Source organism: Lathamus discolor, chromosome 22 (genome assembly GCF_037157495.1).
Source record: "Lathamus discolor isolate bLatDis1 chromosome 22, bLatDis1.hap1, whole genome shotgun sequence".
Taxonomy (NCBI): domain Eukaryota; kingdom Metazoa; phylum Chordata; class Aves; order Psittaciformes; family Psittacidae; genus Lathamus; species Lathamus discolor.
This window is the reverse complement of record NC_088905.1, coordinates 1,655,877-1,670,735: the sequence shown is the minus strand read 5'-3', so window position 1 is coordinate 1,670,735 and position 14,859 is coordinate 1,655,877. Positions and strand designations below refer to the sequence as shown.

Here is a 14,859-nt window from a genome sequence, read left to right as displayed (position 1 = left end):
GATCTTTGAGAAGATGGACCTCCAGTCCACCTGCAGCCAGAGTAGGCAGATCCCAGAGTGGTTTGGGTTGGAAGGGAGCTTAAAGCTCCTCCAGCTCCAACCCTGCCATGGGCAGGGACCCCTTCCACTGGAGCAGCTTGCTCCAAGCCCCTGTGTCCAACCTGGCCTTGAGCACTGCCAGGGATGGGGCAGCCACAGCTTCTCTGGGCACCCTGTGCCAGCGCCTCAGCACCCTCACAGGGAAGAGCTTCTGCCTTATCTCCAACCTGAACTCCCCCTGTTTCAGTTTGAACCCATCACCCCTTGTCCCATCCCTACAGTCCCTGATGAAGAGCCCCTCTCCAGCATCCTTGTAGCCCCTTCAGACCCTGGAAGCTGCTCTGAGGTCTCCACGCAGCTTCTCTTCTCCAGGCTGAGCAGCCCCAGTGTTCTCAGCCTGGCTCCATACAGGAGCTGCTCCAGCCCCTTTATCATCTCTGTGCCTTTCTCCAGACTTGCTCCAATTCCATGGCCTTCCCGGGAACAAAGGGATAGGAACTGTTTCCCACAGCATCCCAATCCAACAGAAAAGTCAGTGACTGCTCCAGATTCCTAAAGCCCTTCATTGGAGCAACACTCCAGCACCGACAGCTCTGTAGTGGTGAGCTGAAGGAGTCCAGTACTGTTGTACAGGGAGACGAGCAACCCTGACCTCCAAGGAACCACGTAGCATCTGCTTACAAGACACAGAAGCAAGCCCAGTTTCCACTGGTGGGCAAAGCAGCAGGAGAAGGGGTGCTTATGCGATTCCCACAGCCCGCACCGGTACGACACAACCCTGTGCCCCCAGCACCCTCCTGCCTCACCAACCTGTTCTGTTGGAGGCCACTGACTCAGTCTGCGAGACGAGGCGCTGGGGCAGCGGAGCCTCCAGGCCCGGAATGAGACTCTCCACGGCTACGTCAGCTTTTCCTTTCCACACGTGCGGAGCAGCGGAGCAGAGGAGAAGCCAGAGGTCAGTTTGCAAGAGGCAGCACAAGGAGGAATGAAGGCAGCAGTTGTCTGAATCCTTTAGTGACCCTTGAACACATGGCAGCTATGCTGGCAGCAACACCAGGCTGAAGTTAGACCGATGCTAACGTAATCCTGAAGGAGGGCTCGGACACATCAGGGTTTGAAGGCCTGAGGCTGGGTAAATAACTAGATCTTTATCCAGCACAAGGGAAACATTGACCTTTAAAATGTCCCCTTGCATTAGAAGTAACAGATCATGCAAATTCCTACTGTAGAACCCTTAATGTATTCCCAGTTAAGCTTGTCAGAAGCCAAGATGTGGCATCTTTCTGTCCCATTTTGAGTGGAGCACCCTACAGAGAGGCGGTGAAGACCTGGAACTCAGTATCTCAGGGAGAACACAAGTCCCCAGCATCATTTAATGCTGGTGTCCATTCTGCAGATCCAAACTGAGATATTTATAGAGGCTGGATAGAAAGATTTGTTTTGATAGACACCATAAAGGGAAGGGATAACTGCCACAGCCCTACCTGTGTGGGTCTCCTCCGCCAGGACCAACATCAAGGTAATGACCAAGAAGTTAAAGAACAAGGATGCCCTCAAATGCTAGGACCAGAAACGGTCTGATTGCTCAGCCCAGGAGAGATTCACGACTCTTTCTGCTTGCATAGCAGTGTGTGTGATTTGCAGGGTCATTATCTAAGGGTATTCAGACAACTGCCCAAGACTGTAGAAGAGAGAAGAAGAAAGAACAGGACCCATTTCCCACCTTCCTATTCAGAGCTACAGAGGTTGCAACCAGCTAACCAGGGGACATGGCTGGGACCCAAACCCACAACAGGAGCTGGCTGCAACTGACTGCAGCTTGTGCTTGTCAGCCTTTAGTACATCTGGCAAGTAAAGACATGATTCTGAAACACATATGAAGCCAGTTGTGTCTGGGCACATCGATTCCCAGCATATGCCCCAGGCCAAAGGCAATGCTCCCTCCTCACCCTGCTGAGGGTTGATGGAGACATGGACCACGGTTCCACACTGAGCTTTTAGCAGAAACAGGGGAGTTTTTGTATCTTCTTCAGCCAGCTTTTAACTTTCATCAACCATGAGCAGGCAAACACCACAGGCACAGCCATGGCTCCTGTGCCACATCAGTCAGCTTAGACTTCAAAGGTAAACACCAAGTCTTTGCTGTGCTCACGGAGAAAAGGCACATCTGCCTTTGCAGCATGGAATGGGTTGGAAGGGACCTTAAAGCCCACCCAGTCCCAACCCCTGCCACAGGCAGGGACCCCTTCCACTGGAGCAGCTTGCTCCAAGCCCCTGTGTCCAACCTGGCCTTGAGCACTGCCAGGGATGGGGCAGCCACAGCTTCTCTGGGCACCCTGTGCCAGTGCCTCAGCACCCTCACATCATCCATAGCTTCCCATTGCATTGAGTTTCCCCAACAGCAGCGGCTGTTTGGGGAGCCCAGGGGGGTCAACACGCAGAGGCAGCATGCAGGACAAGACATGCTGTGTAAGACAGAAGGGAAGGGACACCCTGGGTTTATCTTTACCATTCACAGCATCTGAGGTGCTACCGAAGGGGTCAGCGAGAGGCAGGATATCAGGGAGCAGAAGCGCAGTCTCAGGAGATTTGAGTCCCTCAATCAGTTTTTCTGGGTTAAAGCAGGAAAAGGAGGAAAGCAACAGAGAAAGAGAAGCAAACAGAGGAGACAACGTTAATCAGGTGCTCAAAGTCCAGTGTGGCAGCCTCCAAAGAGCATCTGCACGGTGCTGTGGGCAAATACACTATCACTGAGAGATAGCAGAGGGCAGCTCTACACCAGCCATGGTCAAAGACAACTGAGGATATCCTCCTCCACTGTGCACTGCTCTCCCTAAGGAACATATTTGTTTGCTCAAGAATGGAATACTTACAGCTTAAGCAAAGGCAGGAATCCCGGACACACTGAAGTGCCAGACACTGGAACCTGCCCTTGGGTTAAACAGCTCTTTAGGTACCAATTCATTATGTCAATTATCAGGTTTCAAATCAGACGCATCGTTCTCAACAGCACGGCTCCTGTGGTTCCCATTATCCCTCACACACAGAAATGCAGATAGCTGGGCAAAAAGCTAATCTCAGTCATTAATCTGGGGGATGAGTGATTTCACCATCAAACTAAGCAGGTTTCCACGACCGAGATGAATGATTCAGCTTTCCCAAGGGACTCTTCACAAAGGAAGGAGATAAAGAATGTCCTGAGGGCTCGCTAGAAGGAATCACCTTCAGCAGAACACCTCTGATAAACTGTGCTCCAGATGGACACGCTCAACTTGTGGAAATGATGCATTTCCAATCCAACGTTAGAAGGAGCTGTGGCCCTGCCTCTCCTTTACAAAGCTTTTACATCCAGGGTCTGTGTTCTGAGTTCAGATGCTGGTGGTGTTATTTATTATCCATGTGCTCTTAACAGCTCAGGCTCTGGAATCCTGCTGTATAAAAGACAATGCTGAGAAAGCCAAAGAAGAGCTTAAGCTGCGCTGTTCCATACATGGCAATGTCATCCATCTTTTTTATTGCCCTATATAAGTAATAACACAGCCTTGTGGCTTTGGAGCTACTTAGTCAAAGCAGGACACCTTCTACTCCCCATGGAACACTTCACAAGCCACTAAAGCAACCAGGAAGGGAAGGAAATCTAACAGGCAACCCAAGAGGCAGCTGTTGAATCATTATGGGCCTGAAGAAGGTCAACTGAAAGGAAAAGCCTGATGTACTTGAATGTACTTGCACCCTTGGATGTACCTGCAACCTTCCCACCTCAGTGAGGAATACACAGTATTAAAGGTTGCATTTGCCAAAGAAAATGCACCCTAAGTGCATCCCATTGGATGAGCAAGCAGGCTGGGAGCAGGGGCTTGGCAACAAAGAGCGGTCTTAATGCTATCAAAAGGGGACTAAGAGGACGGAATTGATTATAGGGTGTTGGGAAAGCACAACACAACAGAGGAGAGAGGCCTGGTGACAACAAGGAACGTGCTCCGTTCCGTTGCCCGTAAGTGAAGCAGTAGGTAACAGGCATCCAGCTGGTATCAGTTAATCCGGAGAGCCAGGCACAGGACACAATGTGGGAGAACCTATGGACTGCCCCAGAGTTGAGCAGGTTCAGGCTGGGTTTGGCACCTACTTTGAGATGAAGTTTGTCAGCAATGAAGTGACACATGGGACACGGTGAACGCGTTCCCGTTTCAGGCCTAAGACAATCCTTTCAGAGCAGTATGCAGTCAGAGCACACGTACAGGAATCACCCCTTTTACCATCCCATTGCCAAGTGTCTTGCTCCTCTAAGGCCCTCTCCTTCCACCTTACCTCTCCAAACAGCTTCCTCATTTCCCATTACTGCAGAGTCCCCATTTAACACAGTGGATCTGCCTCTTGGTCAGGTACTAGATAGCTGCCTATTGAGCTCAGTCACATTATGAACATGCACAGACTGAGACCAAACAGGGTGCTCCCTTCTCCCTATGTGTTAGTTTTAAACCCTGGCCCCTGGGCTCAACAGGGTTTATGCAACGCTTTAGGCTGTCAGTGGTTCTTTGTGATATCTTGCCTCACGAGGCCTCCTTGCTTGTTTCCTCCATCGTAGCTGCTGTTACTGGCAGTCACCTCACCACGATTCAAGGAACTTTATCCCTTTTGAGTGTGGCTGGGAAGTCCAACAAGAACAAGGTGCCAGGATGGATGGGAAAGGAGATACCAAAAGCAGGAGAAAAATCAGAGGCCTCAAGTCTGCTTTGAGGCTTAGCAATTCATTCCCCTGCTTTACTTTGTGCTGCATCTTGTATTAACCTGAGGATGAAGAGATAAAGGAACAGCAGTTGCTTTAAGTAGTGGGGAAACTCACGTTCAACTAAGAGCAAAGGAGAAGCTAATGAAGGCCCTGTGAAATCCATGGCTCCACATTAGTCAGCAGGAACACCTCTACAAGAGCCAGGTTTGGTCTCTTTGGCGTGACACAGTTATTAAACACACACATGTGTCTTCTGAAGCCACATCGGACACTCAGGTCCAAGGACCCAACGTGCCTCTGCAGTGGCAAATAAACCCAGCTCTTGAGCCCCTGCTTCACCACTGCTCCAGTGACCAAAGCAGTGACTCAAGGAGGGCATGAATATCAGCTGCAGCTCAGCTCCAGGGAGCCCTAGAAAGAAAAGCCGCCTCCGTCATGATACTGAGCTGCAGTTTGGGTTCTGCCACCAAGGCAAGTCTCCAGCAGAAGTTTAACTTGTCATTTCCAAGGGAAAAGCTGCTCCACCTGCAAGTGAAGTCATGGCAGAGATGGTGAGCAGGTAGCAATGCTAACTAACCTGAATGAGTAAGGAATACAGCAGTGCAAGGCGAGAGGAAACTGGGGTAAGTAGTCTCCCTTCTGGTATCTGTACTAACCCTACAGTTCCAAGTCACGTACAGGTGAAGTGATCATCAACTGCAGAGCAGACTGCACCAACAAACTGAGGAATTTATGCCATCAGAGTCCATCTGCCTCAAACCCAATGGACAGATCCTGATTATTCCTATGGAGACAAATGCACAAGCCCAAGGACAAACAAGGTCAAGAAAATGTAACCCAATACAAAGGTGTTTTCTGTCATAGCGCTCCTGAAGGGCTTTTCTCAAACTCCAGGTGCTTTAACCGATACCTGTGCTCCCACATGAGGCTGCCTCTTGGAGACATCCTCTCCCCCAGGCTTTAGGGGTCATAGGGGAAGAAAGCTTGGTTCTGGTTCAGGACTGAGCTGACCATTCTCAGGCCCGACAGGATAGCAGCACGTTTTCCATGGCTTTGCACCAGCGAGTAAGGACAGGGGCTGAGTGAGCAAGAGTCAATAGCAAGCCTTAAGAAGGTGTCCGAGCTTGCAAGTGTGCAGGGGGGATTAAAAAGTGCCCCACCAGCCCTCCCCACAGCTGAAGCCCAGGCACACACTGCAGCCTTTGGACAAATGTTTCACGTTCTTCTGACGTTCCAGCTCCTCCCGGTAAGAAATGAGTGATTATTGCCTCTCAGAGTCACAGTAAGCAAAACCCACTGCAGAGAAAGCAAAGCAAGAGCCTACAGCTAACAGCTCTCACAGGCATCCCCATATGAGAGGTGCTGGTAGCTTCGGAGACTGCAAAACCAAATCAGTTCCTGCTGGAATGAAAGCAAGAGCCTTTCCTCTGCTTGGCACCAGCATAAGAAGGAGGTAATGCCATTTCCCATCAGCAGAATTAACTGTGATTTATACCACGGGACCAGCAAGCAGGTTCAAACCCCATGCGTAGGTTGGGAAGCACAGCTCTGGACAATCCAGGGAGAAAATCCTGACCTTTTCCTTCAGATCCTTTCTTTTCTAACACATGCAACAATGCGATCTTGGGGATTTTAGTCCATTTGCAGACTTTGCCTCTGCAAAGCCTCAGCTGGCATGCTGCATTTGTACTTGGCGAGAGTGATTTGTCAAGCAGGAAAGTATCTGCAGGAAGCATTTTAAGAAGGACAACAGTTATGAAAACCTATAAACCAAGAGCCAAGGGTGGCAAACGGGGTTTCAGTTAGAGCAGGGCATTAGAAAGAAGAAAGACTCCTGAAACACTCGAAGTTAAAAAGGGAACAGAGGGCAAAGCTCTGCCCTCAGCTGTAACACAGCCAACAGCCAAGATGCAACATCTCAAAGCCAAAGGAGATGCCACCAGCCAGGCACAGCACACAGCAAGAACGTTACTCACTCGTGTACTGGGGAGGAAGAGCAAAAAGAAAGACAGCTCAATAGAGCACACAGCAGAGGTCTTTTCTTCGGATGTCAACTGAGGAAGAAAGACAAGGGTGTGAAACTCCTGCCAAGTCAAGTGTGCTGCGAGTGGGAGGGCAAACCACCAAGGTGGGCAGGGATTAGTCAGATTCTGCCTATTGATTAGCCAAGGACTAAAGAGTAAAGGAGGCCCTGCATGTTATGCAGCAGCAGAGCGCTTGGACTCATCAAGGGAAGGCACTGGACTTTCATTTTCCTAATGGAGTTCTTGTGACACGGGATTGTTTCTTATACAGCAGAAACAGAAGGGTAACAAACAGGAGGAGTTGGCATGCTTTAAACATCACTTCGCAGCACCGCAGAGTGTAACAGGACAGCATTTAACAGCGGCTCCCTAAGAGATGAGAATCTATCTTAGGTTCTCTCTCCAGATCTCAATATCCCTTTGGATCAAACGGAAACCCCAACCAGAAACGATATTATGTGCACTTCTTTAGCTGGGATTCCTGTAGCCCATTGGCTTTGTTGCTCCAACTCATCCAAAACTCATATTGCACTCTCAGTTAATAACATGGCAACAAGTTCAAGTTCCTATATGAGTAGCTCCCCTTTTGCCTCTTCCCAACTCAAGATGTAAACTCAAATCCTTACACATCCATAAGTAACTCCTCCATCTCAGTGTGTCACAGAATCCCAGACTGGTTTGGGCTGAAGGGACCTTAAACTGTCCCTTTTCAACCCCTGCCCATAGCAGGGCGTTGGACCTGGATGATCTTGTTTTGAACCTGCACTGCAAGATACCTACTCCCTTAGCCCTTTGATGCGCATCCTCTCAGACTAACACCAAAACGCATCAGACCGTGAACATCTGAAGCAAATAAAAAGGCAAGAATCATCCTTAAGCGTTATTTAAAAGCTTTGGAGAACTCCAACATGACAATGACTCTATAATAAGCAACACTGTTTGCTTTCCCATCAGAAATGAGAACCAGCGTGGGCCCAGATGGCACAGGGATGCTTCCTTGGCCTGTGTTTCCTTCCCCAGCTCTATGTGTGTGTTTACTTAGCTGCGCCAGACATGGAACGCCTCTTGTCTCACTTTCTGTTATGGTCAAGACAATGTCACAGAGGGCTCTTGGTGGTGCTGTTCCTCAGACAAATAACTCCACTAAAGACACATTTGTCCCTCGGTTGCAGTTAAGCTGCTGAATTACTGCAGGGAGTAAATGGTTGTGTGAATGCACAAAGAAGGATTCATTCTCCTTTGAGAAGGGCTATAAAAGATGGGCTCATTGTGCAAAGATGGCACCGTAGTCAATTCTGATGCAGGGAGGCCCCCAGGGACTCAGCCTGTGCGATCCGCAGCACGGGGGAGTTTGTCCTCCAGCCAGAGCCGTGGGGGGGGCAGAGCTGCTGTTTCTCAGCTCTTACACCTCAGTGCTGCTGCTCCACAGCTTCCCCGTGCTTGCTCTGCTGCCAAGGACCCACTCCCACCACCTCATCTCTGCCTCTTCTGCAGAGAGAATGAGCTGGGAATGCTGACAGCACAGGGCACCCGCGGAAGGACACGTATCTGGAACTAGAGTGAGGAGGAGACAGGGCCCTCCCATCCCAACCAACCCTCAAGGCACTGGAAAGGCGTGGGTTTGGCAGGATCTCAGAGGACATTTCACTTACCTTGGTTATCTCCACACCTTTCTACACTAAGAGGATCTAAACCCTTTCTTGACACTAATGATGACTGCAGCATTCCAATTTCAGTGGTTAACAGGGGACATGGGCCAAAGCACAAGTATTCACACACTGGGTCAAACCTCCCATTAAACACCCCTGCAAAGCAGGCTTAAAACCCCAGATCTGGGACTATTCACAGAGCAAAACCTCAATGACAAAGGGAAAGAGCAGTCTGGAAGCTTCAGAACTCAGTTTGGTTTCAGGTCTCCTAAATACCTTGTGCAGGGTTTAGCAGTTAATTCCTCTCTTTAACCCCAAAGCAGGGTTTAGGGTTAAATTGTCCTGAATTCATAGCAATAGACATGAAGAAGCCACATGTAGCAGGAAAATCACTGTTCCCCATTCTGATTTATCAGCAGTGGAGCCTGCAATAAGCTTCTTAAGAAGAACTTAGCTGCCTTTCCTGCACATGCACAAGGAAAAATGTCTGCAGCAGGAATATTTCATTCTCCCTTATTTTAACAGATGTTTTGCCATATTTTTTTACATCCCTCTTGCCAGCTCCTCTTCCTAGTTACAATTCCATTAAGACTTGCAGCATTATATGCAGGAGAAGGAGGAATATATTGAAAACCATTCTACTTCCACTTGATTACTGGCCAGAGCTGGTATTTCTGCCTTCTGTGGGTGCTGTTACCTCTTCTCCAGAAGCACTTTATGAGAAACCTGGTACCCACAACAAATGAAAACCCATCTCCTCTAGGACACTGAGCATCTCCAGTGCTGTGACCCACACAAACACTCTGATAGGGCCAGCACTCCAGTTTGCCTCTGACTACACAGACCCCAACCTGTAATCTCACTAAAGCAAGCAGCCCTGCCTAGAATCACGGAATGGTTTGGGTTGGAAAGGACCTTAAAGCTCCTCCAGCTCCAACCCCTGCCACGGGCAGGGACCCCTTCCACTGGAGCAGCTTGCTCCAAGCCCCTGTGTCCAACCTGGCCTTGAGCACTGCCAGGGATGGGGCAGCCACAGCTTCTCTGGGCACCCTGTGCCAGCGCCTCAGCACCCTCACAGGGAAGAGCTTCTGCCTAAGAGCTCAGATCAGTCTCCCCTCGGGCAGGTTCAAGCCATTCCCCTTGGCCTGTCCCCACAGGCCCTTCTCCCAAGCCCCTCTCCAGGTTTCCTGCAGCCCCTTTAGGCACTGGAGCTGCTCTCAGGTCTCCCCTTCAGGAGCCTTCTCTTCTCCAGGCTGACCCAGCCCAGCTCTATCAGCCTGGCTCCAGAGCAGAGCTGCTCCAGCCCTCACAGCAGCTTCATGTTCCCCTATTAGGGCCACATCTGCTGGCTGCAGCTCCAGAGCTCCTCCATTCTGCAGGGGGGCTGCCTGCGGATGCACCCTATGGGTGTTCGTTGTGTTTTGGGCATCACAGAATCATAGAATAGTCAGGGTTGGAAAGGACCTCAAGATCATCCAGTTCCAACCCCCCTGCCATGGGCAGGGACACCTCACACTAAACCATGACATCCAAGGCTTCATCCAACCTGGCCTTGAACACTGCCAGGGATGGAGCACTCACAACCTCATTTGCTTGTTTCTCCTGAATCTGTTACAGGAAGGCTCATGTGCCCTTCCGAGCATCCTGAGGAAAGGTGGGAAAGCCTAAGGAGGTCCCTGGCCACCATTCAGGCAATGCCACCTGCACCCTCAGGTGCCAGCGAAGGGAACAAGTTCGTAGCATAAGCAGAAAAGGAAGCTGAGCCCTCAACAGCCCCTCAGCTGCCGCAGGTCTAGAGCTGACAACACGGGCTCTGTATGACAAATAGGGAAAATACCAGATAAAAGCCTTCCTTATGCCTGCACTGAAAGCCTTCCCGAACAACACTCCTCTTGTGAGCACAGGGTGAAGGCTCACACTCGCTCCTCAAAGGGCTCCGCGTGCTCCCAGTCTATGAACCAGACGTGCAATGGTTTCAAAGCAATGAGATTCACTGTCAAGGCTTGAGAAGAAACGAAAATATTCCAAACAGAAAGCAAGTACCCAGGCAGGAGCTCTTCCCTGTGAGGGTGCTGAGGCGCTGGCACAGGGTGCCCAGAGAAGCTGTGGCTGCCCCATCCCTGGCAGTGCTCAAGGCCAGGTTGGACACAGGGGCTTGGAGCAAGCTGCTCCAGTGGAAGGGGTCCCTGCCCGTGGCAGGGGTTGGAGCTGGGTGAGCTTTAAGCTCCCTTCATCCTAAACCAGGCTGGGATCCTGTGATTTAGAACTTGCAAAGAAATTGAGCTGCTTCTGCACATGACGAAGGCATCCTGGAACCATGCAACTGGAGATGCTGCTGTACGAAGAGACTGAAGCTCCACTAAAAGGATGCCTTTCACATGCAAGTCAGCACACCCCTCTCTTCCAAGACCTCTCTGCTTGCTGTGGGGATGTTTCTGCACAGGTAAAGTAGACACAGAGAAACAAAGATGAGCCTGTTCTGTGTGACAGACACAGACTGAAACCCCACATCCGTTCTGTTGAATTCACAAGCACACACAGCTCCCTCCCAAGCTAAGGAGAAATCTGTATCTCTGGTCCTTGAGAACATTTAGGAGCATCCGGCCTTAAGTTTCATATATATAAACCAGAGATGTCTTTGCAGGAAGCCAACAAACCCACATCTACACACACCACAAAACCTGCAGACCGGTTACTTGCACCCATGGGCAGGGTTGAAAGAAGCCACTGCAGAGGAACTGCCCCTGCTATGAAGAACTCCAGAGCTCCCACAGCCAAGGGTCCAAGTGCTGCTGCGTATGGCTGTGCTGTACCAAATGCAATAGGCAATAAGGAAAGCAACCACCTCAGCGTGCATCTGTCTGCATTGAACACACTGGCAGAGCTGACAGACTTCATGGCAGGAAAACCAATGTTTCCAATGGCATTTGGGGGGAAGAAGAGCATGCAGGCAGCTATCTGCCTTCTGTAGGCTTGTTTCACATAGGAGTTGGGCTGGTCAAGTGCCGTTAAGTTCTGTTTCTTCTCTCAACCTGCAGCATTTATGAGTAAAATCCCTTTGGAAGCAAACCATGTTTCTCGTGCTCTTTGAGCACCCACCAGAAGGAACCAAGCTCCACAGTCATGGAAAGAAACAGATACTTCTTTTTTTAACCCCGAATTGCTTAACTGTTCATGGAGAGATGCCACCTTTGCAAGCACAGCTTGAAAGCCGGTGTCCTCCACCATCAAACCACCAGGGAGCCACAGCTTGAGGGAAGGATGAGAGCAAGAGCTGTAACCAGCACTTGTCCACCAGGGCTAGCAGCCAACAAGGGACCCGAGACATACCCTGACAGGAGAAACTCCAAGGAAAAAACCAACATTCCCATATTCCAAACCCCACTGAGTCGCAAACAAGCTCCAAGGCACTTACATAATCTTGTGCTAAAAAGTGTTGGCAGAGATGCGCACATAGGAAAGGCTCTGAAGCAGCACCGCAAAGCAAATGGAAATAGCTACCAACTGCACCAGAGGCTTTTGCCAAATGAGGAAATGTTCCATGTTAAACTCGTGCATCTGCAAGAGACCCTGGAAGCTAAAGAACCACTGACTCTAATGGCAAAGAAAGAGGAGCAATAATAAAAACTACCCTTTCAAACCTGGAGCCTGATCGGAGCACAGCTTAGGTCAGAACAGGCAAATACCCAGGCATTATTTTTGCCTTTGAATGCTGAGCCTTTCAAGACACCAACACTGTTGGCATTAGAAACAAGGTGATAACCCTACAATCTGCCATGAAAACGAAGGGCTCTGCACTGCTCCCACTGATGAAAGGCTTACGCACCATTACAGCTTGTCAATGCCCAGCACTCCTGGCTGAGGACCAGGATTTCAAGTGTGCCTAGAAATAGCAGCAGATTAAGCATACAAAACAAAGACCACAAATGTGCCCCCCTCTATAAAGTCAGCTCCAGTTACCTGGCGTGTCGGATAATGGGAGAGGAATGAAAGGATCAGGCACAGTCAGAAGAGAAGGGCTAGCGTCCAAGCTCAGAATGTCTTTCGTTTTCTCAGCTGGTACCCAGGAAGAGAAAAGGCAGAGTGAAACAGAGCAGAGAAACAAGCAGAAAGCATTGAGCAAAATCTCAGTGTCAGAGTGCAGGCTGTGGCCTGACAAGAACACACACACTCAGAACCAGTTTGTGCTGCCAGGGAAAGGAAAGAAAGAGGGAAAACCCAACAACCCCAAACAGCTATTACCATGTAGCTCTCCAACACAGCTGAACTCACAGACCTCTAAACACTCCTTGAGAGGGAAGTACCATTCCCTCACTTTATAGCAGGACAAAAGGTGAAACGCCTTCACAAAGGCCACACAGCAGCCCCATATTGGGCCTCTTTGTCAGCAATATACAGCATCTTGCATCAGGCAAGCTGTATCTATCAGCAAAGAGAAAGAAAAGGGCTAGAAGTGCCTAGTGCCAAAAATACCTCCCAGACACCTTCCTATGAGAGAACTACTGAAAGAATCAAACATGCTGCAGCATCCAGAAAGCTCACAACATGCAGATGCTTCTCAGGCACATTACAGCTGAATCTGGAGCTGCTGCAATTCAACATCACTCCACAAAGGCTGATGGAACATCACAAACTGAGCACAGGGCACTGAAGAGCAGCCCCCCGGAGCACTCCTGCATCATGGACTTCAACTCCATTATTAGGTAAGAGTCAACAATACCAAGCTCAGTTATAAGCTCCTCTAAATCTCTTTTTATATATAGAAATAAGCACAAATGGATTTGTCACTTCCTCAGGGCTCCTGGAAGCAGGTTTCCAACAGTGAGAAGCGATGCTGAAGATGCAGAACCAAGCAGCAGCGCTCACTCAGCTTCTCAGCATAGAAGGGGCTGCTCATGGCAAAACCTTGGCACCATCAGATGAGGTCACACATGCAGAAGCCTCTGCATAAAAGCCTCTTAGACCAGCCAAGGACTTGTGGCCTTTGGACCCAGACAGCAGAACCAGGGCAAAACTTGCCTTCATCACCTAACGTGTCAGTTATGAGACCCACTGTGCTCTTCCCTGAGGATGTTCCCTGCTCAATCCTGGCTCTGCAATTCCTGCAGCAGAGACATTATCATCCCTGCTCCTCTCCTCCTCCATATAGCCAAAGAGCTGCAGGCATGTCTGTCCTATGGCTTCGAGTCCAATTCCCTTATTGCACACCCTGTATTTCACTTTTAATTAATGACTTACTTTTAATTAACACTTTTAGTTATGAGCTGCATGGAGCTGCAACACATGAAGAGTTTTTCTTGTGAGCTTAAGGGGCTCACTTGGTTTCCTCCCTTACCAAAAGCCTCACCTCTGCCTGCAGACAATGCCTCCTCTCTCTGCTACCCAACTGTGAGAAGCACACATCATTCCTACCTTCCCTTCTCCACTGAAGCACCAACCCTATCCTACAGCTCTCAAAGCCAAGGCCCAGCTCTATTTCTATCAGCTTTACCATCCTTTCAAAGAGGCTATGACAAAAAGTTGCTGTTTTCCTGCAGTGCTTCTGCAGGGCATCATCCTCTAGGACACATTCATACACTTACCTGGTCCAGCAGTGAAGGAAGAGCCACCAAATGCATCCGGCTGGGCCACAGATGAAGCCGGCTGGAAACCTGGAATCAAGTTCTCTGTGGAACTGCCCATCTTTTCTGGAGCTTTCCCTGAAATGCCAGGTGCACATTTAGGGATAAAACTTCCATTCCGAAGGTTGGGTCCTTCCCTAGACTTTTCATGATGCTACTGCAGGATGTGGCTTTAAGCCCCTTCCTGCAAATCCCAGCTCACAGATTAAGCAGAGTTTAAACTGTAGCTCCTACACCAACTGATCGGGGCTGCTTTGGAAGGGGTTAGTACCTCTGCCTTTGACAATCACGCTCATTTAATTGCAACGGCTCAGGAAAGAGGACGCGGACTGAAAAGGGAAACTGGAAGGATTTAGCTCTTACAGGCACAGAGGACCATGGTAATAAGGGAAAACCCCAGCAGCATCTGCCCAACAGCATCATCACTCCATGCTACCTTCTGTTCTGAGAGCAGGCGGGTATAAAACCATCTCCATGAACTTACCATCACCCAGCTTTGCAAAGTCCTTGTTCAGCAGCTCCTCAGCTGTGAGTTTGGAGAAGTTATCATCATCAAATGGATTCCACGTGGAGACATCGGGCGGGTTATAGACATTCTGCTGTGAGGTCCTTGGGGAACCCGAGGGTGTGGTGGAAGCAGATCTGGATGTGATCATCCCAACCAAACAACAGTCATTAATAACCCACCTGAAACCCTCTGGCCAGCACTAGGTGCTGGTCCAAGCTACTACATTAGAATTACTTCCTGCTTAAAACACAAGTCATTGTACTTGCACACTCAGGGACCTATTCTTAAC

At 49.6% G+C, this 14,859-nt stretch overlaps 1 protein-coding gene across 14 annotated transcripts in view; it reads right to left on the bottom strand.

Annotated features, from left to right (window-relative positions):
* The window catches only part of AAK1 (AP2 associated kinase 1), an 80,430-nt gene that overhangs the window by 19,067 nt on the left and 46,504 nt on the right, over positions 1-14,859 (bottom strand). For 7 of the 14 annotated variants that reach the window (XM_065659342.1, XM_065659347.1, XM_065659350.1 and 4 more), the window contains exons 14-15: positions 14,547-14,704; positions 14,024-14,140 (exon numbers count right to left, since the gene is read on the bottom strand). In XM_065659342.1, the coding sequence (XP_065515414.1) occupies positions 14,024-14,140; positions 14,547-14,704 (275 nt within the window). Of the gene's footprint in view, positions 1-849; positions 952-2,548; positions 2,651-12,401; positions 12,498-14,023; positions 14,141-14,546; positions 14,705-14,859 lie in introns of all 14 variants that reach the window. The other 7 variants (XM_065659340.1, XM_065659343.1, XM_065659344.1 and 4 more) reach the window with 3 other exon arrangements.